General features: G+C 36.7%; 1 protein-coding gene across 2 annotated transcripts; it reads left to right on the top strand.

Moving 5' to 3' along the window:
• The first annotated feature begins 14486 nt into the window (after nucleotides 1–14486).
• On the top strand, nucleotides 14487–23852 carry LOC123882844 (FIP1[V]-like protein). 2 transcript variants are annotated; one of them, XM_045931481.1, is made up of 9 exons: nucleotides 14487–15449; nucleotides 16457–16704; nucleotides 17594–17720; nucleotides 17798–17866; nucleotides 17979–18119; nucleotides 18293–18394; nucleotides 18500–18849; nucleotides 19545–21186; nucleotides 22705–23852. In XM_045931481.1, the coding sequence occupies exons 1-9, from the start codon at nucleotides 14694–14696 to the stop codon at nucleotides 23263–23265; spliced, it is 3996 nt and encodes a 1331-aa protein (XP_045787437.1). In that variant the 5' UTR covers nucleotides 14487–14693; the 3' UTR covers nucleotides 23266–23852. The 2 variants fall into 2 exon arrangements, with proteins under 2 accessions (XP_045787437.1, XP_045787436.1); XM_045931480.1 differs by having other exon boundaries at nucleotides 14497–15449; nucleotides 22687–23852.
• The last annotated feature ends 694 nt before the right edge of the window (nucleotides 23853–24546 follow it).

The raw sequence follows: 24546 nt of genomic DNA, 5'->3' as shown, positions 1-24546 counted from the left end.
GAGCAGCTCTTTGACGTTCTAAACCTTCTTGCTGTTCCCTCAGGGCTTCTTGAAATATCTGCAACTGATTAGCCATCACAGGAGCTTGATCTTCAATCACAGGTGCTTGTTCTTCAGCCAAAGGTGCTTTGCCTTTATCAGAGGATTTACCTTCCTCTGGATAATTAATCATCAGCACATCATCCTGGTTCAGCACATTCAGTACATCCTCTTCTGTGGCATCCTCATTATGTAGCTCATTTGCCAACTCAGCAACTCTAGCAGCAGCTTCTTCCAGACGTTCATTCTCAATCCGTTGATCCTCAAGATTTTGCAAAAGAGTAGAATCAACCCAGCAATCCTTGAATGCAGACAGACGCCTTACAGCAGCAGCTATAGTGACAAGCTTAGCACGCTCATGCTCTTCATGATTGAACGGTGTTAACCTTTTCAACTCAGCCCTAGCCAAACTGTTCCTCATGAAACTTATACCATTCAGATCCCTCTTACTAAGAACGGCCTTAATCTTTTCAGCAGCAACATCCAAAGCATTGCAAATCCTTGCCTTAATGCTTGAAACTTCTAGGTCCACATCAGAAGGACAAACTAAGAACCTGTCCTTTATTTTAGATAATCTAAGCAAGTCATCACGAAATTGAGTGGATAGATTACTAAAAGGGTTAGATGATGAGGGTGAAGGATTGGGTAAGGTAGAGAAATTAGGTGTTTCAGTAGCAGGGTTGTCAATACTCTCAACTTCTGCATCTGAAGGCTTGGGAGCACAAGTGTGAATACGCTCAGGAGAAGCATGTTCAGCACTTGGGTTAGGAGATGGTTCAGGGGTTGGTTCAAATGATGAAATGTCAGAAGTTGATTCAGGGTAAATATGTTCAGAAGATGGTTCAGGAGATTTATGTTCAGGGGTTGGTTTAGGAGCAATTTGTTCAGGGGTTGGTTTAGGAGAGGGTTGTTTTGTGGGAGAGGTTGGTTTAGTGACAGGAATAGATGATTTTGGTTCAGATGAGGGAATGGTAGGTGGTTCTTTTTGAGGTTGAGGTTGAGGTGATTTAGGTTTAGGTGGTGATGAAGGTTTTTGGGTGAAAGTTTGATTATTAAGAGGGTCAGGGCTAAGATGTTTTTCTAGTTCAGATAGGGGGTTATCAGAGGTTGGAAAAATAGTTCTGAGAGGTTTGGTGTAACCTATTCCAATCTCATTTTCATTAAAGATGAACTTGGTAGACTTACCTTTACCTTTAGGAGTAGGAGCAGGTCTTTTCCTCAAACGTGCAGCCAGAGTCTCTTCATCAGATTCAGTTTCTGATTCAGAGGATTCACTTTCTTCACTTTCCTCTTCATCATCAACAATGATAGGCTCCTTTGAAGATGATGCAGCAGCTTTTCCAGTCAAAGCTTCATGTTTCCTTTTTGTTCTTTGCTCAGCAGTAGCTTCTTCTACCTTAACCTTCTTCTGAGCCAGAAGATCTGGTTTTTCTTGTTCAGCTTTCCTCTTTGGTTTCCTCTTAGGATTATACATGTTTACAGGAGCTGGAGGAACCATACTTCTATCAACAACAAATCCTTCTTGTCTGAGCACTTCCAAATAGTCCTGAATGATGTGCTCAGCATCAGCTTCTGAGATAACTGGATATCCATCCACATACAGGCGATCTTCCAGTCTAACCCTAAATTCTTGTTTAGGTTGAACCAACTTGGTGTTGATTAAGTGCATCTTTGTTAAGAAACTTGCATTCAGAACTTCTGGCGAGAGCTTCTGAGCCATAAGTTCTGGATAGAACTTCTTCAGATTCTGAACAATGTGACCTTGGTACAGAAGATCTGAAAGCAATCTAGGATAAACAATGGTTGTTTTCCTCTGAGACTTGCTTTGGAAGATGGCTTCACAGATCCTCTCAAAAAAGTATTTACCCAGATTTACTTTCCTTTCAGTCAGAAGAAAGTAAATCAGATGACGATGAGGCCACGAGATAGTATCAGTGCCACCAACTCTTGGACTGATAGTTGACAAGATAATCTTGAATAAAACCCTACACTCATCTGTCAGACCTTTAACCTTGCCCTTCAACTTCATATCAATGCACATCCTGTGCAGAAGTTCTTCTCTGAATCTTGTATCCTTTTCGAAATCATCCAGCACCAAACCAGAGTTGTCCAAACCCAACAACGCATTGAAGTGAATTGGAGAAAAAGTAAGATTGATACCACAGATGTTAGACCTAATCTGTGTACCAGTGAACTCCAAAAGACCCATCTCCTTCCTAGTTTTTCCTTTCAGACTGGGATTTCTTTCGATTGCGGCAAGTTCTTCTTGCTTAGCTTCATACTTAGAGAAAACTCGTGCTTTCATCCAGAATTTCTTCAAAAGATCTGGATAGATAGGACCATTCAACATGTCGAAGTACTTGTTCCATCCTTGAGCAGAGAAGTACGGCTTCACATCATACCCATTTTCTTTCAAACTGTCAAAGTCGACCATCTTCTCAGGTAGTAACGTTAGTTGCGATTCTGGGAATTCCATTTCATTCCCAACAATCTGAAGATGTCTAAACATGAACGGTGGAATCTTTGATGAAGACGAAGAACCAGCCATGATGAAGTTTAGGTAAGGGTAGGAACTAATGAGAGAGAAAGAAATTTTTGTTGAAGGTTTAGAGAGAAAAGAAAGTGTAGGTTGTGAAAGTGAGAAGTGTGCAAGTGTATTGTGTAAGTTTTATTTAAATGCACACAGTTAACACGAAAATAGCAAATTTGGGAAGTTACGCTAATTGACAGAAAGTTGAATACCAAAAATCATCATTAACCACCCACTACCTGACACACGTAGACCACGTGTAGAAATTTACTCGGTAACTGCTATTTTAATGGACAACTGTTCAGCAGTGAATACTAAACGTTTCCCACTTAAATAGTTCAGAGCCTCTGAGTTATTTAAAATTCTCTATCAGAGTTAAGTACTTCAGAGCTTGTGTTTCAGATGTTCTGAATCATAAGTTCTGATATACATAACCTCTTACACTTTAAATGCCAAAAAAAAAATTTCATTCAGAGATTGAAAACATGTTCAGATGTTTCTTTATAAAATCAAATCTTTCAACAGATAAGGCTTTAGTAAATATGTCAGCCCATTGATTTTCAGTATCAACAAACTTAATATCTATAATGCCTCTCTGAACATAATCTCTGATAAAATGGTGTTTAATTTCAATATGTTTGGCTCTAGAGCGTAGAATAGGATTTTTAGATAAATGAATGGCTGCAGTATTATCACAATATAAAGGAATATTGTTACTGCTTACCTGGTAATCTTCTAACTGATATTTTAACCAGAGTAGTTGTGTACAACACTTAGCTGCTGAAATGTATTCTGCTTCTGCTGTAGACAAAGCTATAGTAGTTTGTCTCTTACTAGCCCAGGAGATAAGGTTTTCACCAACAAATTGACAATTGCCACTTGTGGATTTTCTCTCAATTTTATCTCCAGCATAGTCAGCATCACAGAATCCATTTAGCACATAATCATTGGATTTCTTATAGAGAAGTCCAAGATTAGTTGTTCCTTTCAGATACCTAAAGATTCTCTTTACAGCAGTAAGATGAGATTCTTTGGGATCTGACTGGAATCTTGCACATAAACAAACACTGAATAAAATATCTGGTCTAGAGGCTGTCAGATAGAGTAAGGAACCAATCATACCTCTGTAGACCTTTTGATCTACCTTTCCTTCATCATCTGACTTGCCCATGTTGGTAGTTGGATGCATAGGAGTATTCATTATCTTGCAGTCATCTAGATTGAATTTCTTCAGAAGTTCTTTAGTGTATTTTGATTGATGAACATAAGTTCCTTCCTTCTTCTGATTGATTTGAATTCCAAGAAAGAACTTCAACTCTCCCATCATGCTCATTTCAAATTCATCCTGCATTATCTTAGAAAAATTCTTGCACAAAGCAGCATTAGTTGAACCAAAAATAATATCATCAACATAAATTTGAATGATTAAAATGTCTTCTTTGGTTGTTTTTCTAAAGAGTGTGCAGTCAACCTTTCCTTTTTCAAAACCCTTTTCAAGAAGGAAATTACTGAGTCTATCATACCAAGCTCTTGGAGCTTGTTTCAGACCATACAGTGATTTCTTCAATTTAAAAACATGTTCTGGGTTTGAGACATCTTCAAAACCAGGAGGTTGCTTAACATACACTTCTTCAGAAATAAAACCATTTAAGAAGGCACTTTTAACATCCATCTGATACAAAGTTATTCCATGATTAACAGCATAAGATAGAAGTAACCTGATTGCTTCAAGTCTAGCAACTGGTGCAAAGGTTTCAGTATAGTCAATCCCCTCTTGTTGACTATAACCTTGTGCAACCAATCTAGCCTTGTTTCTTACCACTTCACCTTGTTCATTCAGCTTGTTTCTGAATACCCATTTTGTTCCAATAATGTTCTTGTGTGAAGGCTTAGGCACTAGAGTCCACACATCATTCCTTTGAAATTGATTCAGCTCTTCTTGCATTGCTACAATCCAAGCATCATCTTTCAGAGCTTCATCAATCTTTGAAGGTTCCATCATTGAGATAAGACCAACTAAAGATTCCTCATTTCTCAGTTGAGATCTTGTCTTTCTTGGACTGTCCTTGTTGCCTAATATCAGTTCCTCTGGATGTGATGATTTGTATTTGAAAGTATTTCTTGGGGGCTCATCATCTTCAGACTCATCAACATCAGGTTCAGCAGTTGCTTCAGTTATTTGTTGTTCAGAGTCTGTAGGAACTGTTGTATTCAGAGGTTCTTCAGAGAATGGATGTTCTGAGTAGTTTGGAATATCTGAATATTGATCCTCTGATACCTGAAATCTAGACAAACCTTCCACAAGCTCTGACACTTGGTCAGGCTCTTTGTCATCAAATTTGACATGCATAGTTTCTTCCACAGTATGTGTTTCAGAAATATACAGTCTGTATGCTTTTGAGCGTTCAGAGTATCCTATAAAAATACCCTTATAACCTCTAGCATCAAATTTCTTTAGATGGACTTTGTTGTTTAGAATATAACATGTACATCCAAACTGATGAAAATAAGAAATGTCAGGTTTTCTTCCTTTGAACAATTCATAAGCAGTTTTGTTCAATTTAGATCTGATATAGATTCTATTTTGAACATAACATGCTGTGTTTACAGCTTCTGCCCATAAAAACTTTGCTACATTTGTTTCATGCATCATGGTTCTGGCCATTTCTTGCAGAGTTCTATTCTTCCTTTCTACAACCCCATTTTGTTGAGGAGTTCTAGGAGAAGAGAATTCATGCAAAATGCCATATTTTTCACAAAAGTTTTCAAAAGGTTCATTTTCAAATTCTCCACCATGATCACTTCTAACTTTTAAAATAGTGTAGCCTTTTTCATTTTGAATTTGCTTGCAGAAGATGCTAAACTCATCATAAGCTTCATCTTTTGTTCTTAGGAATTTTACCCAAGTCCATCTACTGTAGTCATCAACAATCACTAATCCATACTTCTTTCCATTGATAGAGGCAGTGTGAACTGGCCCAAAAAGATCAATGTGAAGAAGTTCCAATGGTCTTGAGGTAGAGACAATGTTCTTAGGTTTAAAAGATGATTTTGTAATCTTTCCTTTTTGACATGAACCACAAAGTGTGTTTGAGTGATATTTAATTTTAGGTAAACCTCTGACAAGGTCAAGCTTACTAAGCTTAGAGATTAACCTCCAGTTAGCATGGTCTAACCTCTTATGCCAGATCCATTTTTCTTCACTCAAAGTCAAAAGACACATCACTTTTTGTTCATTCAAATCAGAAAGATTAATTTTATAAACATTGTTCTTTCTCAGACCTTTGAATATCATGGAGTTATCAGATTGTTTAGATACAGTACATGATTCCTTATTAAAGACAACTACATAACCATTGTCGCAAAATTGACTTATGCTCAATAGATTATGTTTGAGTCCATCAACTAACCAAACATCATTAATAGATAAGGAAGAATTACCTACTGTACCTGTACCTATTATCTTTCCTTTTTGATTACCTCCAAAGCCAACAGATCCTCCTTCTTTCATAGTCAGCTTAGAAAATAGTTGTTTGTCACCAGTCATATGCCTTGAACATCCACTATCCAGATACCATGAATGATTCATGATACTTCTTTGAGTGGTAGGCTGTATGAGAAACAACTTTAATCATTGCGATAGAACTCTTTATCAAGGTTAATGATAAAGTCATCCCAGTATTCTTCCTCTTCATTTCCCAAGTTCTGATTGTTAACTTGAGAACTTGTCAGCCATTGGTCTAGGACATAAGCCCTTCTTCCTTTGCATAGGACTTGTTTCCATACTTTAGGTAAGACATATCCTTTCCTAGTTGGTAAATCTGAATGGTACATAATTTCAGCTTTTGGTACCCATCTTCTGGGTCCACGCTTGTTAGTCCACAAATGCTTATTATGTTGTCTAGTGTTGAAGAAAGACCTTGGTTTGGAATAATAACCTTTTTGAAATCTTTTCTTTGTTTGAAATCTGTTATTGTTCCAAGATTTGGATTGTTTATGATTCCAGGGTTTGTATCTATTATCAATCCCATGTTCTGATTGATTATATCTACTGACTCTAGAATCATAAATAATCTGAGTCTTGTACTTCATCTGAGATTTAGAATTTTTCTTTTTAAAAACTTCTGATGTTTTAGGTTGACTAGCTTCAGGTACTGAAGTTCCTTTGAATCCAGAATTTGAAGTCTCAGATGTTGAAGCTTTCAGAACTTCTGAACTAATGTTCTCAGGTTCTGAACAGCTTCTATCTTCTGAACTTTTCTTTCCAGATCCTGAGGAACTAGGTTCCTCTGAGCTGTCAGCTTCTAAATCACTCAGATCATCATTGTCATTTTCACAAATGCCAGGATTCTTTCCCTCTTCACTTGGTGGAACAACATAATAAACCCAAGATTTTCCAACCTTTTTGGCAAAGGTCTTCAGCTTTGAATATGTTCTACCATATTCATAGCCAAGTCCTTCTCCTCTATGTCTCAAGACATTATAAATTCTATTAGCAGCTTTGCTCTTCCCAAGGTTGAGATGCACAAACTGTTGAAGAGCTATTTCCTGCTCATCAATAGGTTTGTGACAAACAGCACAACCCTTTTCAAAGTCATTTACTCTATTCAGAGTTTCTTGATAAAGACCTTGAAAATGTTCTGCTTGTTCAGTCAGAGTGTTAAGCTTTTCTTGTAAAACTTTTTGTTTACTTAACACTCTGAGATGTTTCTCAATGACCTTGTTAAGTGCAGTTATAAGTTGAGATTTAGAGCAGTCAGAAAATACCTCATCAGTTACTTCTGAATCTGATTCTGATTCATCATCTGAGTCTACATCTGAGTCAGCTGAAGCCATCAGGGCTAGATTTGCCTCTTCTTCTTCCTCAACTTCTTCCTCAGATGATAGCTCTTCAAAAGTAGCCATCAGACTCTTTTTCAATTTGCTCTTGAATTGTTGCTTCTTTGAGCTGTATCTTTTGCTTTTGTCTTTGGCAGACATTTCTGGACAATCAGCAATAAAGTGTCCTGGCTTCTTACAGTTGAAACAGTTCTTCTGATCATCCTTTTTGCTGACAAAATTTCTGGAGCTGTTACCTCTGAAATTTCTTTTGTTAAATCTGTTCCATTGCTGAAACTTGGTGAATAAAGCAAACTCATCCTCATTCATCTCATCCTCTTGACCATCAGCAGAAGATTCTTCTTCAATATCAAGAAGCTGAGTCTTAGGAGCCTTAGAAGTAATCCTAGTTGACTGTAAAGCCACTGACTTGGACTTCTTCTTAGTTTCTGAGTCAGCATCCAGAACCATCTCATGGCTTCTGAGATTGCTTATCAGAGCTTCAAGACTCAGAGTCTTGAGATTTTGAGCTTCCTCTATTGCAGTGACCTTAGGTCTCCAAGCAATAGGAAGACTTCTCAGAATCTTCTGAACATGGTCATAGGTGGAATAACTTCTCTTAAGAGCTTTAAGACCAGATACAAGGATTTGAAACCTTGTAAACATAGTCTCAATGTTTTCATCTTGTTGCATAGTGAATAGTTCGTATTGCCTTATCAAAAGACTAGCTTTAGCCTCTTGAACCTTTTCATTACCATCATAGGTAGCACACATAGAATCAAAAATAGATTTAGCAGTAGACTTGTCCTCTATTCTGACATAATCTTCATGTCTAATAGCACCAACAACAATGTCCTTTACTCTATGATGCTTAGTGTAGGTTTTTAAGTTAGCTGGTGTGAGTAGCTTTCTATGCTCAATGGACAACCTTCCATGTTCATTTAAGTTTTCAAAAGCTACTCCCAGCTCAACCAAATCCCACAACTCATGATCAATAGCAGTAATATTGCTATACAATCTTTCTTTCCACCACTCAAATAATGAGGCATCACCATTGAATATAGGGGCTTTTCTATTGCCACTATGTTCATGTGATTCATTACTTAAGTAGTCATAACCAAAGGCATTTCTAGGACCACCACCAGCACCACTGTCCTCACCAGTTCTAGTGCTACTATCGTCTCCTCCAGACATAGTGTTCTCACAAGATCTTTACTGTCTCACTGTTAAGTGAAAGTAACAGACCAGTGCTCTAGATACCAATTGAAGGTGTGAAAACACAAGAAGGGGGGGTTGAATTGTGTTTTAGCCAAGTTAAAACTTTTTCAAGTTCTTAACTCAACTACGTTAGCAGCGGATAAATAACACAAATAAAAGCAAGATAGAGAGAGAGAAATCACACAAGCAATTTATACTGGTTCCTCTCACAAAACGAGAGTAGTCCAGTCCCCTTGCACTTCCAAGGGAGTTCACTATAATCACACAAGATTACACCTGCTCAAGCACACAAGCAAGAGACTTCTCAACAATGCTCAAGCACACAAGCTTAAGACTTCACACTTAAGCACACAAGCTTAAGTTTCCTCAAGTAATAGTAAAGTGTATAAAAATATACAAGTGCTCTTAGATGAACCTAAAGAGAGCAAATACAAATAATACAGAGTATTTGACTAAAGTGCAAAAACACTTGATGAAAGGTTCAGAGCTTGTATACACAGAGTTCAGAGTTTGTTCAGCGCACGTTCAATTCTTGATAAATTGTATTTTTTGTTGTAGCTGAATCTTCTAGTATATATACCACTAGAAAAGAGTCGTTGCAAAAAGAACCGTTGGAGTTGATAATCTTTTGTCTTCAAGCAGTCTGTCTTGATGCAGTTTGGTTGTATCCAAAACTAAGAAAGAGTTTCAGGTACTTTGACTACTGCAGAGTGGACTTTCCTTATTCAGCTAACAAAACTGAAGACCCACGTTCTCAAGATAGGACAGACAAAACAGAGGGTAGCTGAACTGATCAGGCTTGAAGGGTCCTTTTCTTCATTGGTAGAAGAGTTGACTTGCAAAGGGAATCTTCACAGATAACAAAATGATCTTCAGAGGTTGATGACGCTTTAGTCACTTAAGAAGTTCTGAAGACTTCATCCTCTGAAGGTTGCAACTTCTGAAGTCCAACATCTTCTGAGCGCTTGTGAACTTCTGAATTCACATCCTCTGAACTTTACTCGGAGCTTATATGATGCTTATATCTGCACACTTAAAATAAATTTTTAGTCCTTCCAATTGTTAATTAATACTTTGTTATCATCAAAACCTTTATAGATTTAGGGGCAAACATTTTTAAATCAATTTTGTTCCAACAGCACCTTTTGAAGCTTTGTATGGGAGGAGGTGTAGAACACCGCTTTGTTGGTTTGAATCCGGAGAGAGTGTGATTCTTGGTCCGGAGATTGTGCAAGAGACTACGGAAAAGATTAGAATGATTCGAGAGAAGATGAAAGCGTCTCAGAGTCGTCAAAAGAGTTATCATGACAAGAGGAGGAAAGACATCGAATTTCAAGAAGGTGATCATGTTTTCTTAAGAGTTACATCGACTACCGGAATTGGACGTGCTTTGAAGTCGAGGAAGTTGACGTCGAAGTTTATTGGTCCTTATCAGATTTTGAAAAGAGTGGGGAAAGTGGCGTATAGGATTGCTTTACCGCCGTCATTGGCGAATTTGCACGATGTGTTTCACGTGTCACAATTGAGGAAGTATGTAAGAGACCCGTCACATGTGATTGAATCAGATGATGTTCAAGTGAGGGATGACTTAACGGTCGAGGCTGTGCCTTTGAGGATCGAAGCTAGAGAAGTGAAGAGGTTGAGAAACAAGGATATCGCCTCGGTGAAGGTGGTATGGGGAGGACCCGCTGGTGAGAATGCGACTTGGGAATTGGAGAGCAAGATGATGAGTTCGTATCCAGAGTTATTTCCAGGTAATTTTCGAGGGCGAAAATTCTTTAAGGAGGGTAGAGTTGTAACAACCCAATTTTCAAATTATTAATTTTTAATGTGTTAAAATATTTTATTTAACGTGGCATTTTAATTAAGTAATAACTAGAGTTATTTATCGAGTACTTTAGTTATTAAGCGAATAGTGAGAGTTATCGTGTTATTGGGCCAAGCCAATTGGACTTGAGGCCCAATGGGCCTTGTGTGTGTGTGAGGGGGCGCCATATGGCCATGAGGAAGGGAGAAACATTTCATTTCTCATAGTTCTTGTGTTCTTGAGAGAGTTGGAGAGTTTGGGAGCTAGGGCAAGAAGAAAAGGGAGAGATTCAAGATCATTCATCGAGTTTTCTTCGAATCCAGGTATGAGAGTAGATTCCTTAATCGTGGGTGACCCGAGGAAGGGGAGAATGTCGATTTCTCCTCACCCGAACTTCCTCCACCCCATTTTCGTTTTAGCTTGGAATGGATTTTCTTGATGAAAATCGTTTCTAAGGTTCTTGATATGTTTAACATGCTTTTAACATGATTAATGAACGAAAATAATGGTTAAAAACGAGTTTTCTAACAGATTAAACTCAAGAACTTTGTGTTCTTGAGAGTTTTGATGAAAAAGTGTCAATCTTTACTTTTTCGATGTTTCTGAGGTAGATCTAAGAAATGGACTGTCCTTTTGTGTTTATCTATGGTTGTTATGTTTGAATACAAACTCTTTTGGGATTTATAACATGAAAAATGGGATTTTTGGGTGATTTGGTGTAGAAAACGCAAGTTTTGAACTGTCCTGACAGGAGGCACTCGCTAGGCCTTCGCTCAGCGAACGCGTGGCGAACAGCTCGCCACGGCTCGCTGCAGCTCGCCACGAGCAGGTATTTCTCTGGCGTTGTTCGCGTAGGCTCGCTAAGCCTTCGCTCAGCGAATAGTTCGCTGATGTTCGCTGGAGCTCACTATGAGTTAGCCTTCCTCTGGTAACGTTCGCTGAGGCTCGCTACCGTTCGCTTAGCGAACAGTACTAGACCTGCAACTTTTTGTTAATGTTTGTAAGTGTAATTAGACACTTGTAACATGGTTTAAGGGTATCCTTACATGATTATTGATGCATGTTGATGCTTATAATGCTCATTGCTAATCGTTAAATGATTGTTAAACGTGTATGAAGTATAAATGAAGAATATTAAGGTTTTGTTAAATCTTAATGATGAAGTATGTTGGATAGTGTTCCACATAGTAAAGGAAGAGCTTTATGCTATATAATTGTGAGTGAATTCATGAAAAACATATACATGCATTCATGAATTAAATAGGATATTGGATATTCCAATAAAGAAGTATATCGGATTATATTTATCCGATAAAGAAGGATATTAGAGGTGAGATACTCTAATAAAGAAGATGGTACCACATGCATTAGAAATGTCTAGGGTGACATTCATGAAGTTGAAGCATTAGAGTCGCATTAGGCTATGTGTGCATTTTATGATAAATGATATGTGACGCATGTTTGGCTAATTGTGGTATTTGATAATTGATACTTGATAGTTTGGTATTCGATTATGTGTTTGAGAACTTCTAATTGGATTATAGATGTGAATATATGTATAAGTATATGTATAATTGTGAGGCATGCTTATGTTATTGAAGAAGTGTTTAAGTATCAATTTACTTGCACTTGTATTTTGATTATGTGATCTAACTCTCATGCTTTGTGTTATGTGCTGGACCGTTGGGGGTTCAGATTCTCAGGTTGAGGATCCCGATCAGAGTTAGAGGCTGCTCGTGCTCGTGTAGTGCGCTTTTTGGTGAGGAGTTAGCGTAGACTACTCCTTAGATGTATGTTATATATCTTTTGATGGGTGGTATAGAATTGCTCTGATTAGGTTTTACCGGGTCGGGTTATTCGTTCGAATTGTATTAAGCCCGTGATGGCATATTTAACTTTGCTAATCCTACCTTTTGGGTTGTAAACATAATATCCTTTGTTGATATGGCCTAGAGCCTAGGGGTATTGTGTGAACAATTATGACTATTGTATGATATGCACAATGAACTATAATTGTTTTTAATTTCCGCTGTGCTAGCATGACATGTTTGTGCCGTGGTTTTGCATTATAATTCGTGACGCCTTAATTTCTTAAGTGTTTTATTTATTTATATTCAATAAATTCGCGTTAAGGGGTTTGGGTGTTACAACAAACCTTTCGTGATATAAAGGATCATTTCGGTTAACATTAACCGAAGTTTTTAGCGAGCAGTTTCTAAAAACCGAAGTTTCTATTTTTCGGTTCGTATAAACAGAAATTGTATTCCAAATTTTTTTTAATTTAAAAGGGAAAAATGGGATTTTAGAAAGGTATAAAAGAAACGTGGGAGGTTAGAAGAGAAATTATCTCTTACAACACCACATTAATTCAAGTCCGATTTGTTTCTTTTTAATTTGGTTTTGAATTTTTTACTTGAGTTGTACTTCTTGCACCCCCTGGCATACATGCGTGCGCCCTGATATTCCGAATTTACTCATCTCGTTACTTAGAAAGTAAGTGTGTAAATAGCAAAAATCGGGGAAAAAAGAGATCGCTTTCTGGATAGCAAACTGCAACTGAGTTTGTTTTCTAGATAGCAAACTGCAAACTGAATTCGCTTTCTTTGAGGTTATTATATTTTCCAGTTTTATTTATTTCTTTTCAATTATGTTCTTGTTACTAGTTTTCTTAATTCAAGTTTCATAGAATATTATTGTTAATTTCGATTGATTTATATTCCTCAAGATAGTCGTATTTTAACTTAGCTTATTTGTTTATTCACGTGTTCTTAACCGTTTGCCTAATTCGGTAATTCTAACAAAATGAATGTATAACTCATATAGAATAGAATACGCTTGTTAATCGTTTCTGTGATGGTAAGAGAATTAAATCCGATAGGGACTGATAATATAATAATCAATAAGTCTGAAATTTTCGAGCAGTAGATTAATCCGTTTTTCACAACTGTTTTCAATCAAACAATTTTCTTTATTTTCTAATTACCGAAACCAAACCTAAACCCCACTTTTTACAGTTTTTACTTGATTATAATATTGCAAAACTAATTTAACAGTCCTTGTGAGACGATCAAGGTTAACTACCTTGTTACTACATTTTTATAATTTAATTATTTTTGACCGCGTACGACAGCGATCAATGCTACTATCAAAATATCAATTTTTCATAATTTTTAATAATACACAACTAAAATATATTAATGATCAAAATTGTATATCGACAAATTGCAGTAGTCAAATGTGACAATTATTTTAGGACGGAGGGAGTATAAAATGAAAAAAAGACAAAAACAACCTTAAAAAAAAAGAACATAAGCAAATAAATGTTATTGGAAAAAAATAAAAATTATCATGCGCGTGAACCTGATATATTTTTCATAAAGATTCGGCTATGGATGAGTTAACGTACAACCATCTTCGAGGAAATTTATCGCAATCAAAGTATCATGATATATTTTAATTTTATGGGAAAACACGTTCCCATAAATTCTTAAGGCTATGAAAAATCAAACCATATTTTCATTTGAGAATGAAAACGTGTCAAAATAGATTTGATATCATGCAAAAAGCGAAGGACACTCTCCATCTCGCTCAACTTTGTAACATCTTTAAATATTTATATCATGCAAAAATTATCTTATTTTCACCGTAGATTTTAAACCAAACTACTCAAATAATATTTTAAAATAAATGTATAAATATAATTTTTTTTATAAGCAAAAAATTATTATAAAGAATATTAGGGGTACTCAAACCCTTACAACAATTAACACTAAACTAAGTGCTTAGAATACAAGACATAAGATTTAAACACCAAAATTGAAAATGAGTACAAGTCCTATGCCCATACCGACTATAGTGAACCACAACCAAGAAAAGTTTGATTGTCTCCAATAAAGATGACACATCCGGTATATTGCCCTTAAAAATTACTTTATTGCGAAAATTTCAAATATTCAAAGTTAAATATTCAAAGTGGTTGTCAACAATACCAAAGAAATAATCTCTACCTTCGATCTCGGTTTGTAAAGATGTCCATAACCAAAATAAATAAATATAAATAATAATAATATTAACATATATACGTACTAGTTTTAATTTTAATTTAAATAATTTAAACCTAAAGAATGATAGAGAGAAGAGAGAGGAAGAGCAGGTTGGGGGCATTGAAACAGCTTCGGCACTAGTTGCCGAACCTCAAAACCCTCTTGAACAAAGTACACACACAAACACAAATCTTTCTCTCTCTCTCTCTCTCTCCAAAACTCACTATTTTTTTTTGCCATGGATGAAGACGATGAATTCGGAGATTTATACACCGACGTTCTCCTACCTTTTGCCACGGAATCATCTCCCTCTGTGCCTCACACATCCTCTGCTCCTTCCTCCATCGATCTCAACCAGATCCCCTCCGCCGCCTCTCACTCTATCAACGATCAAATCCTCCCGACACAAGATGAGCCGCCTGTTAAGAACGACGACGAGGAATCACCCGACGACGGCGTTAGGGTTCTTCTTGAACCTGCGGATAAGGCTTCTTCGCTTGATTCAAAACCACTCGCGGTTGACGTTGTGTTTGAAGGTAACAACGATCCAATGGATCAAGACGACGTTAAATTTGACATCGAGGATGAAGATGACGGTGTCTCAGAGCCGGTTATTCCAGGATTATCTGGCGGCCAAGGTGTGGAAGATGGCGGAGGTTACGACCGTGGTGGGAACGATGATTGGGATAGTGATAGTGACGATGATTTGCAGATAGTGTTGAATGATGACAAGCATTTAGCGATGGACAAGGGTGGGCTGGTGGATGATGACGAAGACGATGATGGTGGGCTTGTGATTGTAACTGGTGAACCCAGTCAGGGTTTGGAGGAGCAAGAGTGGGTCGAGAATGCAAACGTTCCGCTGGATGGTGAGAGAAAGGATGTGACGGAACCCGGCAAGGCGGTCATAGGTCCCGGTGGTGTTCCTGTTGTTCCCAAAATTGGTTTTGGTAGTCATATTCATGGGTATCATCCTTTTCATTCCCAGTTTAAGGTCAGTTTTATGATAGGACATTTATTTTATTTTATGGTTTTCTTTTTGTAGTATGAATGTGTTCAGTTTAATTGAATTGGAGTGTATATGATTGACCTTGTAATTCTAAGCCATTTTAAATTGAAATTTCATGATTTAAATTATAAGCTGAAAAACTAGTATGAAGGGATAAATGGATTTGCCTATGGTGTGATATTGTGATCTATAATTTATTTATATTTATATATTATATAATGATAATAATAATGAAACCCTATGATTGGGCTAGTAAAGAGTGAGAGTGGCTTGGGTTGTTTACATTATTTGATTGGATTGAACCTCAATTCTACTTCCACAAGAAACAATTTTATATGAATCTGTTTCAAACTGGCTGTTAATCTCTACCTTCTACACCCGAGTTGTTTGTTATGTTTCCTTTTGGAGGGAGGAGGGGTAGATGAATGACACCAGACAGCTGAACATATTTGGGGATTTTAGTGCTCTGTTCTCTATATCTCTCTTCGACTCCGGCAATTCTCTTCAACTGTGTTAGGTTGTATTTATTTCTAGCATTTTGAATTTGAACAAAATGCGACTTTTGTGTATCATTAAATAGATAACCTTATTTTGGCTGAATGCTATGTTTTTCATAAATCAGGAATTAGATAGTTTAGTGAGTAGGGACTAGGGAGGCGTTCCCATTCAGGTGGTTGTTTACAAATTGCCCTTCAAGGTGGATTGCTGACAGTTTATACTGAATCTGAGACTCTCAATAGTAGTAGTTTAACTGTGACCATAAATAGTATTTTTTTTCTACTTTTCACTTTTGCTGAGATTAATTTTGATCGGAAAGCTACTAAGCTGAATAAAGAGAAGGGAAAGGTTGTAATTTATGAAGACAATTGAATCTTTATGTTATAGATTAGTGACGTGATAGTTCTTTCCATGTTCTGCATATGAATGTACGGTAAATATAGCTTTCTTAAACGGAAAAGATCTAATAATTTGTTTCTTCTATTATTGTTTAGTATATTAGGCCTGGTGCAACAACAATGCCTGGAGCTACTGGTGCTGCTCAAGTAGGGCCTCCTGGTCAGATTCGTCCACTTGCTAACATGATTGGTCGTGGCAGAGGAGATTGGAGACCACCTGGAATAAAAGGGGCTATTGGTATGCAGAAAGGTTTTCATACAGGTCCTGGACAACCTAGTTGGGGCAACAATGCTGCAGGGCGCGGTTTTGGTGGTGGATTGGAATTCACCCTTCCTTCTCACAAGTAATATTTAATTGTGAACCTTTGCTTCTTTCTACTTTAGTTGTATGATGACACTAGGTTTCAAGTGACTGTTGTTAGTTGTTAATGTATGTTTGGATTAGCTTATTTTGAGGGAATAGTCGTCTTTTTTTGGCAGCTTCCTTAGAAACCTTCTGAAATGGTAGAGTAGCAATGCAATTTGTTGTTTTAAATCCTAAAACATGATTAATGAATAGAAAGAGGTTAGCTCTTATCTGTCTGTTTTTTTATGTTGATCTTGTTGATTAGTATCTAAGCACTTGGGGAAACGCTGTCTTAAAAGCTAAATATCAAGGGGGAAGAACCAAGCCACTTAAATACTCCAACAAGTCTCCCAACTACTCGATGTGGGACTTAGGCACCACATAATACCCAAGTTCCTATAATAGTGTCGTCCCTAAGAGACGACGTCACGGAAGCTGCACTCTACAACACCTTACCCAGCCTTTTTGGACTCCGGCAACTAGCTCTAATACTAATTTGATAAATCATAAGTATCTAAACACTTGGGGAATCCTCACTTAAAATCTAGCTATCAAAGCAAATAAAATTAAGAGGTTGATGCTAGTGGTAGCCCAACAACTCCCCTCATTGAGATATTATTTATTTATTAACACTATTAACACTCCTATATTTCACTAATGCAGACATATGCTTTCTTTTGGTTCACAATTTTTTCTGACAAATATCTTATTGATTAATGAACAACTTTTGATATTTGAAGCTTGCATTTACATGCAGAAATCTATTTGTAACAACTCTATGTCTTTGATTTTGTGCGGGATACTTTTATTTACAGTTTTTTGATGTCTTGCTAAATCTCAGTTATATTGCCTTGTTGGTGCTTATATAAACCATCATTTGTTTTCAGGACTATATTTGACGTTGATATTGAGAGTTTTGACGAGAAACCATGGAAATATCCGAATGTTGATGTCTCAGATTTTTTCAACTTCGGTTTGAATGAGGAGAGCTGGAAAGATTATTGTAAACAGCTGGTAAAATTATAGAACACTTTCAACATTCTCTACAAATTTAGTGTAGACTGAGAACAACCTTGTATGTGACTTTTTAGGAGCAACTACGCCTGGAGTCTACAATGCAAAGCAGGATCCGTGTTTACGAGAGTGGTCGAACAGAGCATGTAAAAGATGAATTTTCATTTTTAAATTAATTCCTTATTTTACTTGGTTGTTTTGGTGCAATGATTTTTTATTTTTTTTATTAAATTAATCATCTAGTTGATTTCACTCCAGGATTACGATCCAGATTTGCCCCCTGAATTGGCTGCAGCTACTTGTTTACACGACGGTCCTGTTGAAAATGCGAATTCTTTAAAATCTGATGTGGGACTAAGTGATGTTATGAAAGGTTCCGGACGTATGCGACCGCCGATAGTATGTATTTGTCGAAATAGTTCAGTTTTTCCATTAAAAGAATGTTTTCTTCTTCACCTGCTTGCTGCCGGTCAATATTATACTATAACATGTTTGTGGTAATCAAAGAATCAAATAGTGGTAAATATTTTGCCTTTCTCTAATTCTGTTTCCCTATTCAAATTTCCTACCAGCCAACTGGTAGAGCAATACAGGTGGAAGGTGGCTATGGTGAACGTCTTCCTTCCATTGATACCCGCCCACCTCGAATGCGTGATTCAGATGCAATCATTGAGGTATTTGATGATTTTTCACAAAAAGCTTATGGGATCTTGAGATAAACCTTTTTATGGTACATCCTGGATATTCAATGAATAAATGACAATATTTTTTGTAAACAGATTGTTTTACAGGGTACTGAAGATGATGATTCGTCTGTGGGAATAGGTGTCCAAGATCAATCAGATGATGGAGAAACTCAGATTGAAAGTTCTAGAGAAGACCATGTAGCTGGAGATGGAGTGCCATGTTTGGAGCCCGAGTATTTTGACGGTATTCCACAGGATTATAATCGACGAAAGAAAGAGCTTGCAGGAAGAAGAATGCCATTTATGAATTCTGTTTCTTCTAATGTACCTAATGAAGATGAAAGTTTGTTCGTCTCACAGAATGAGCCAACCGAATACTCTGGTTCAAGGGGCCAAAATCCTAGGTCTTACGATGGCAATTTCAGCTCTTCTCATGAGGAAAGGTATTGAACAGTATATTCCCTGAAAGAGGAATTATATGCTCTATCTGTGTGCTTTTGTTGATATCTGCCGTGTTTGTTCTATCATTTTGTTTTATTTGTTATGCATTGGGAAATCAGCAAATTCGGTAAGTCTAAAATAATCAGAAATGTATTCAACTGTGTGGGTCTTTGCAATAAATAAAGTTTGTATTCCCATGCACCATGAACTAGCTGATATTTAAATATATGTATTAACTAATTCATTCATGTTAGGTTGTTGCAATAGGAAGAAATTTTCTAAACTGGCACAGCTTGATTATGACTGATAATTTGTACAGTGATGTGCTAGAATTAATTTACCATTTCAATAAACAGTCAAACGAGTTGGAGAAACGAATTTTGAGCTTATATTGAACATATCTTCACCTGGAGTCTCAATGTATATAAAAACTGTATATATATATATATATATATATATATATATATATATATATATATATATATATATATATATATATATATATATATATATATATATATAAAAGATTGTTAGTTACTTAGACACATTTTTGTGCGTTTTAGGAATTCTTCATGTGTACATTCTTGTGCTGTTTTTTATTTGCTCATTTTTCTAACATAGTTGTTTTATTGCATTTTCATCTTTTTTGTTAATCATCTATAATTTATGAATATCATATTTGCTTCTGCATTTACAGGAAACTGCAAAAGAGCGCACGTAGTCAATCTCCTGTTAGTCCTATTCGAAAACTGAATACAGATGACAATAAAAAAGAAGATTCAGTTGAAAGCATGGAAGGCAAAGATAGCAAACTTTTGTCATCTCCTGTCATTGAGGACTTAAAGGAGTCCAGTTTGGAGGACAAAGATGCTGAGCTTCAGGATACTGGAACTGCTGATGGAAGTTCCAGATTGGGAAAGGAAGAAATTGATTTAAATACAGTCGACAACGTAGATGTCCTCAAGGATGGGATAGATAAGAAACAGAATTTGACATCTCCAGTTGAGCAATCTTTGCTTGATGAAAGTGATGATTTGGAGGACTTGAAAGCTGCCAGAAGCAGCGATAATAGCAAAGCACGATCAGCAAGCAGCAGAGATAACCAGAAGCGGCGAGAGGGTCTTGAGGAAGAAGTAGTTCAGGATCCACGATCAACACATCTGGCTAGCAACAGACAGCACCCAGATGAAATGGAGCAGGGATTCTATAGAAAAGAGAATGATGGAAAGCAAGAGCCTGAAAGAAATCGCATGGTACTTAGAGGTAAAGAAGGATCATACCCTTACAAGGACCGGCATCGTAGCTCAGTCCCTGTATTGCATACAAATACTGACGGATTTGATAGGCAAAAAGATAGGGACAGTTCTGACATGGATTGGGCAAGGAGAGATGATGACGTCTATAGCAGAAAAGTTAGAACTAATGAACCTAGAAAGAGGGATAGGACTAAGATTCGAGAAAATGAGAGAAGCGACAAAGAAGATAGCCTTTATTCTAGAAAACAGTTGGCTAATGGTAGCTACAGGATTCCGTATGAAAAGGATGTTGGGTCGAGAGACTCAAGACACAGGGAAAGAGATGAGGGTGTGAGGGTTAGGTATGAAGCTGTGGAGGATTACCATATCAAGAGGAGGAAGGATGAAGAGTATCTTCGGAGGGAACATATTGAAAAAGAAGAAATCCAACATGCCTATAGAGAAAATGTTAGTCGGCGCAGGCGAGAAAAGGATGACGTATTGGATCAACGTAAGAGAGATGACCTACAAAGAAGTAGAGATTACCCTGATGATCATTACATCAATAGGCAGAAAGATGATGCCTGGCTACTGAGGGAGAGGGGTGATAGGCAAAGAGATAGGGAGGAGTGGCATCGTTTGAAACAGTCCCATGATGGACCCATACCCAAGCGTGAAAGAGAAGAAGGGAGGAGTTCTGGAAGAAGTGTACGAGGAGCTGAAGAAAAAGCATGGGTGGGCCATGTTAGTGCTAAAGATGAACATAAACTTTCTGAGAAAGAATACCAATCTAGAGAAGCAGTGCGACACAATGACCAACTGAAGAGAAGGGATCGAATTCAGGAAGAAAGTTCACATCTTAAGGGGCGTGATGATGCCTATGCCCGTGGGAATCAATATACTGCTGATGAAAGACGATCTAGGCAGGAAAGGTCGAGCAGTCGTAGTGATCGTGTTGCTAATACTTCAGATAACCATAGACTTCACGAGAGGAAACATAAAGAGGGCTCAAGGAAAAGCAAAGAGCGTGATACTTGTGACCTTAATAATTTAGGACTGTCCAAGAAAGGTCTAGAAAATCCAAATGGTCCATCCAATGAGAAGGTATGCATTACGGTAGCATATAAAATCTGAAACTCTGTCTGGAGAGTTAAATACTTGCATGAAAATAAGCATTATCCAAATGTGCTTCCTAGAATCAATTTTGAAGGTTGGGAGTTATGGTGAGCTGGCAATTTAGTTCCTGTTAATATTTGAATTGTTGGCAAGGCAGGCTTGATTGTGATTAACAAACTAGCTTTTGAATTGCCATTAGTCATGTTTACCTAACTTCATGTGAAAAGGTAGAAATTAGATGTACCCTTTTGAGGCATAGTCTTGTCCTGTTAGGTTCACCAACTTTTAAGACCCAACTTGTGCAAAGTAGATGGATGATTTTGAAACAAAATGTGTGATGAGGATAAATCCAAGATTTTTAATAATTTTTTTTAACATACTGCATTATGGAGTCATTCTTAAGTATATTGATATTATATGAAAATTCCCTAAAATATCAGGCATTCTTTTTTATCTCTGTTGGTTGATTGCACATTGGTCCATGCCATAATGATCTATGATAGTTTATTATTAGTTGTCGATTGCCTAACATGACCCTCACTTTTTCCCCATACTCGGGACTATGGGATACACCATCCATGTGATTGGAAGAAACCTTGTAATTTTTTTTGGGTCCCAGCATAATCTGGTTATAACTGATATAAGCTTGTGGATCTCTTGTTTATCAGTTTTGTTATGGGTTTCTGGACCTGAAAACAAGAGGATTGTGTAGAGCACATTTAATAATGATTCAGTTGTCTTGTTTCTAGATTGTTGCCTACGAGTAATGCAGTTGGGAGATGTCATCAAAATGATCCTGCTCTGTAATCCAAAAAAAAAAAAATGATACTGCTCTATATTGATTTATTGAAATTTAATCTTTTTATAAGAATCTAATGATAGCATTTGATCCATGTAGCCTCCCCTGATAGAGTAATGCTTAGATTTTTTTTTTCTTCCCTTCAAATTGTACCCAAGAATTATTATTTTCCCTAGTTTTCCATTTTGCTTGACCAATGTGTTGATATTCTTAGCAAGGTCCTGCTACGATGTGGAATAAAGGGTAATTAGAGTTGTTAGAGAAGTTAGTTAGTTAGAAGAATATTTGTTTAAGTAGGAGAATACAAGGTTAGAGATCATTTATTCAGTTTGTAAACATTGTTAATAAAAGTGACTCTGTTTTAAAATGGGAAAGCTTTGGAGGAGAGTTTTCTTTCATAATCTTATGTCTTTCCTATTTTCTTTATAAAAGCAAAGTAACTAATCTTGTATTCTATTATTTATACAAATATTCCTCGAGCGAACTAACTTCTCTTACAGCTCTTTATTTTGTTCACATGGGACTTTTTGTTTGGTTTATCATTGACAAGTAAGCTTTGAAGTCTATCACATTGATTGCATTTTCCCTTGTTCTGCCCCCATCCCCCTCTTGCTTTTCAAGATTCTGTTCTGCTTGCAAACTCATTAGCAAAATAATTGTTAGATATATGATATTGTTTTCTATAATAGTTAGTTTCTATTGTGAAGGCCTCCAAAGAATTTGGTGATGAAGAACGTGCTGAGCATGAAATTCCAGGGCATCGCCTGTCCAAAAAACGCCACCAGGATGGCATTTCCTCTGAAGATGAACAGCAAGATTCTCACAGAGGACGTTCTAAACTGGAGCGCTGGACAAGCCATAAGGAAAGAGATTTCAGTATCAACAAATCCTCTTCTTCCTTGAAGTTCAAAGACATTGATAAGGTTAATAATGGCGGGTCTTCTGAAGCTGGGAAACCTGTGGATGAATCTGCTATAACAGTTGATGTTGATAACCAACAACCCTTGTCTGCTGAAGCAAGGGATTCTGTAGACATGGAAAGCAGGGATGGTGATTCCAAGGAATCAGGGGATCGGCACCTGGACACAGTTGAGAGGCTGAAGAAACGCAGTGAGCGGTTCAAACTCCCAATGCCAAGTGAAAAAGAAGCCTTGGTTCTCAAAAAGCTAGAGAGTGCACCTCTGCCTTCTGCCAAAAGTGAAAATCCAGTGGAGTCAGAAGTTAAACAGGAGAGACCTGCCAGAAAAAGGAGATGGATCAGTAACTAAATGGAATCTAGGGCCCTAGTTTTTAATGATGGAAAATCTGATACTGGAGGCTTTGGAATATTCAAATTGGGTTGATTCTATTAAAGTCTAGAACTAGAATCCTTGCAAGCGAGCCAATCTTATGTTGAAAATGGCATCTATAGGGTTAAGATATACTTTGTACTTCAGTTGTGATATTGTAACCACACTGCCTATAAATTTATTGTAAACTGTATATACACGTAAAATGTAAAACATTAACTGGTTATTACAGGTGTGACACATCTTTTGGGTGTCAAAAATCTAGCTCTTACCTGGATGATCTGGGTTATGAGCAGCAACATTGTATGGTGAACGAAGGCTGGATGCAGTTTAGTTAGCATTAGAACTAATTGTCATGACCATGGCATTGTTGGTGGTGAGACTCTCAACCTGATACTATCACCTTTCTCAAGATCTTGGTAAACTGAGAAAATTCTTGAAGAGTGGTAATTCAAAGAAATGCTGCTTGCTTCACAGCCGTTTATTTTATATGGAATTACTGATTATAGAGATTGCCATGGATTACTTTTTTGTTGTAGACTATAAACAAGTACTGATTACTCATTTTTCCTATATTTTATTTTATTTTTTTACGCGGGAAACATGAAACTGGAGGAGCTTTTGTTGTATCAGTCTAGTCTAGATCTAGTCTAGATATCGAATGACATGTAGCTAGGTTAGGAATTATAGCAGAAATAAATGAAGTTTGAGGCACAAATTTTTTAGCATTTTCAATTCTTTCAATCTTAGATGTCTATTGTACTTCCTCCGTATCACAATATATGTCGCTTTGACAGTTTTACACATATTAAGAAATATAATTAATGTTGTATGGAAAAGAGAGATTATGAGTTGATTTATAAAATTGTCTTTCATTTATGTTATGGAAAAAATAAATTGAAGAATTGAAAGAAGAGATAGTAATAAATAGTTAAAGGTATAATAGGTAAAATAACATTAAATACTTTATTGATAATATAAAGTGACATATTGTGGTACGATTTTTTTCCCAAAAGTAATATATATTGTGGTACGGAGGGAGTAATTTTTTTCTTTCAATTGCTAAATTGCCCTTTAAGTTTTCGTTAATATTCATATTGTGTCACTAAACACATTAGTCAATATTATAAAAAAAAAACACATTAGTCGAAGCAAATATGAATTCGTAAAATGAAAAAATTAAGAGTGAAATATTGTCATTAAAATTGCCATTAAGATTTTTTTTTTTTACTAAAGAGACCATTAAGATGGTTAATGAAA

The sequence above is a fragment of the Trifolium pratense genome, linkage group LG5, assembly GCF_020283565.1.
Source record: "Trifolium pratense cultivar HEN17-A07 linkage group LG5, ARS_RC_1.1, whole genome shotgun sequence".
Taxonomy (NCBI): Eukaryota; Viridiplantae; Streptophyta; class Magnoliopsida; order Fabales; family Fabaceae; genus Trifolium; species Trifolium pratense.
Note: the sequence above shows the minus strand (reverse complement) of the source record. Positions and strands in the feature narration are given on the sequence as shown.

Excerpts from the sequence above, each read along its gene's own strand:
- LOC123882844 (XM_045931480.1), top strand. The coding sequence starts at position 14,694 with ATGGATGAAGACGATGAATTCGGAGATTTATACACCGACGTTCTCCTA. Across the intron at positions 15,450-16,456 it reads CTTTTCATTCCCAGTTTAAG|TATATTAGGCCTGGTGCAAC; the intron begins GTCAGTTTTATG and ends ATTATTGTTTAG. Across the intron at positions 18,395-18,499 it reads ATTCAGATGCAATCATTGAG|ATTGTTTTACAGGGTACTGA; the intron begins GTATTTGATGAT and ends TTTTGTAAACAG.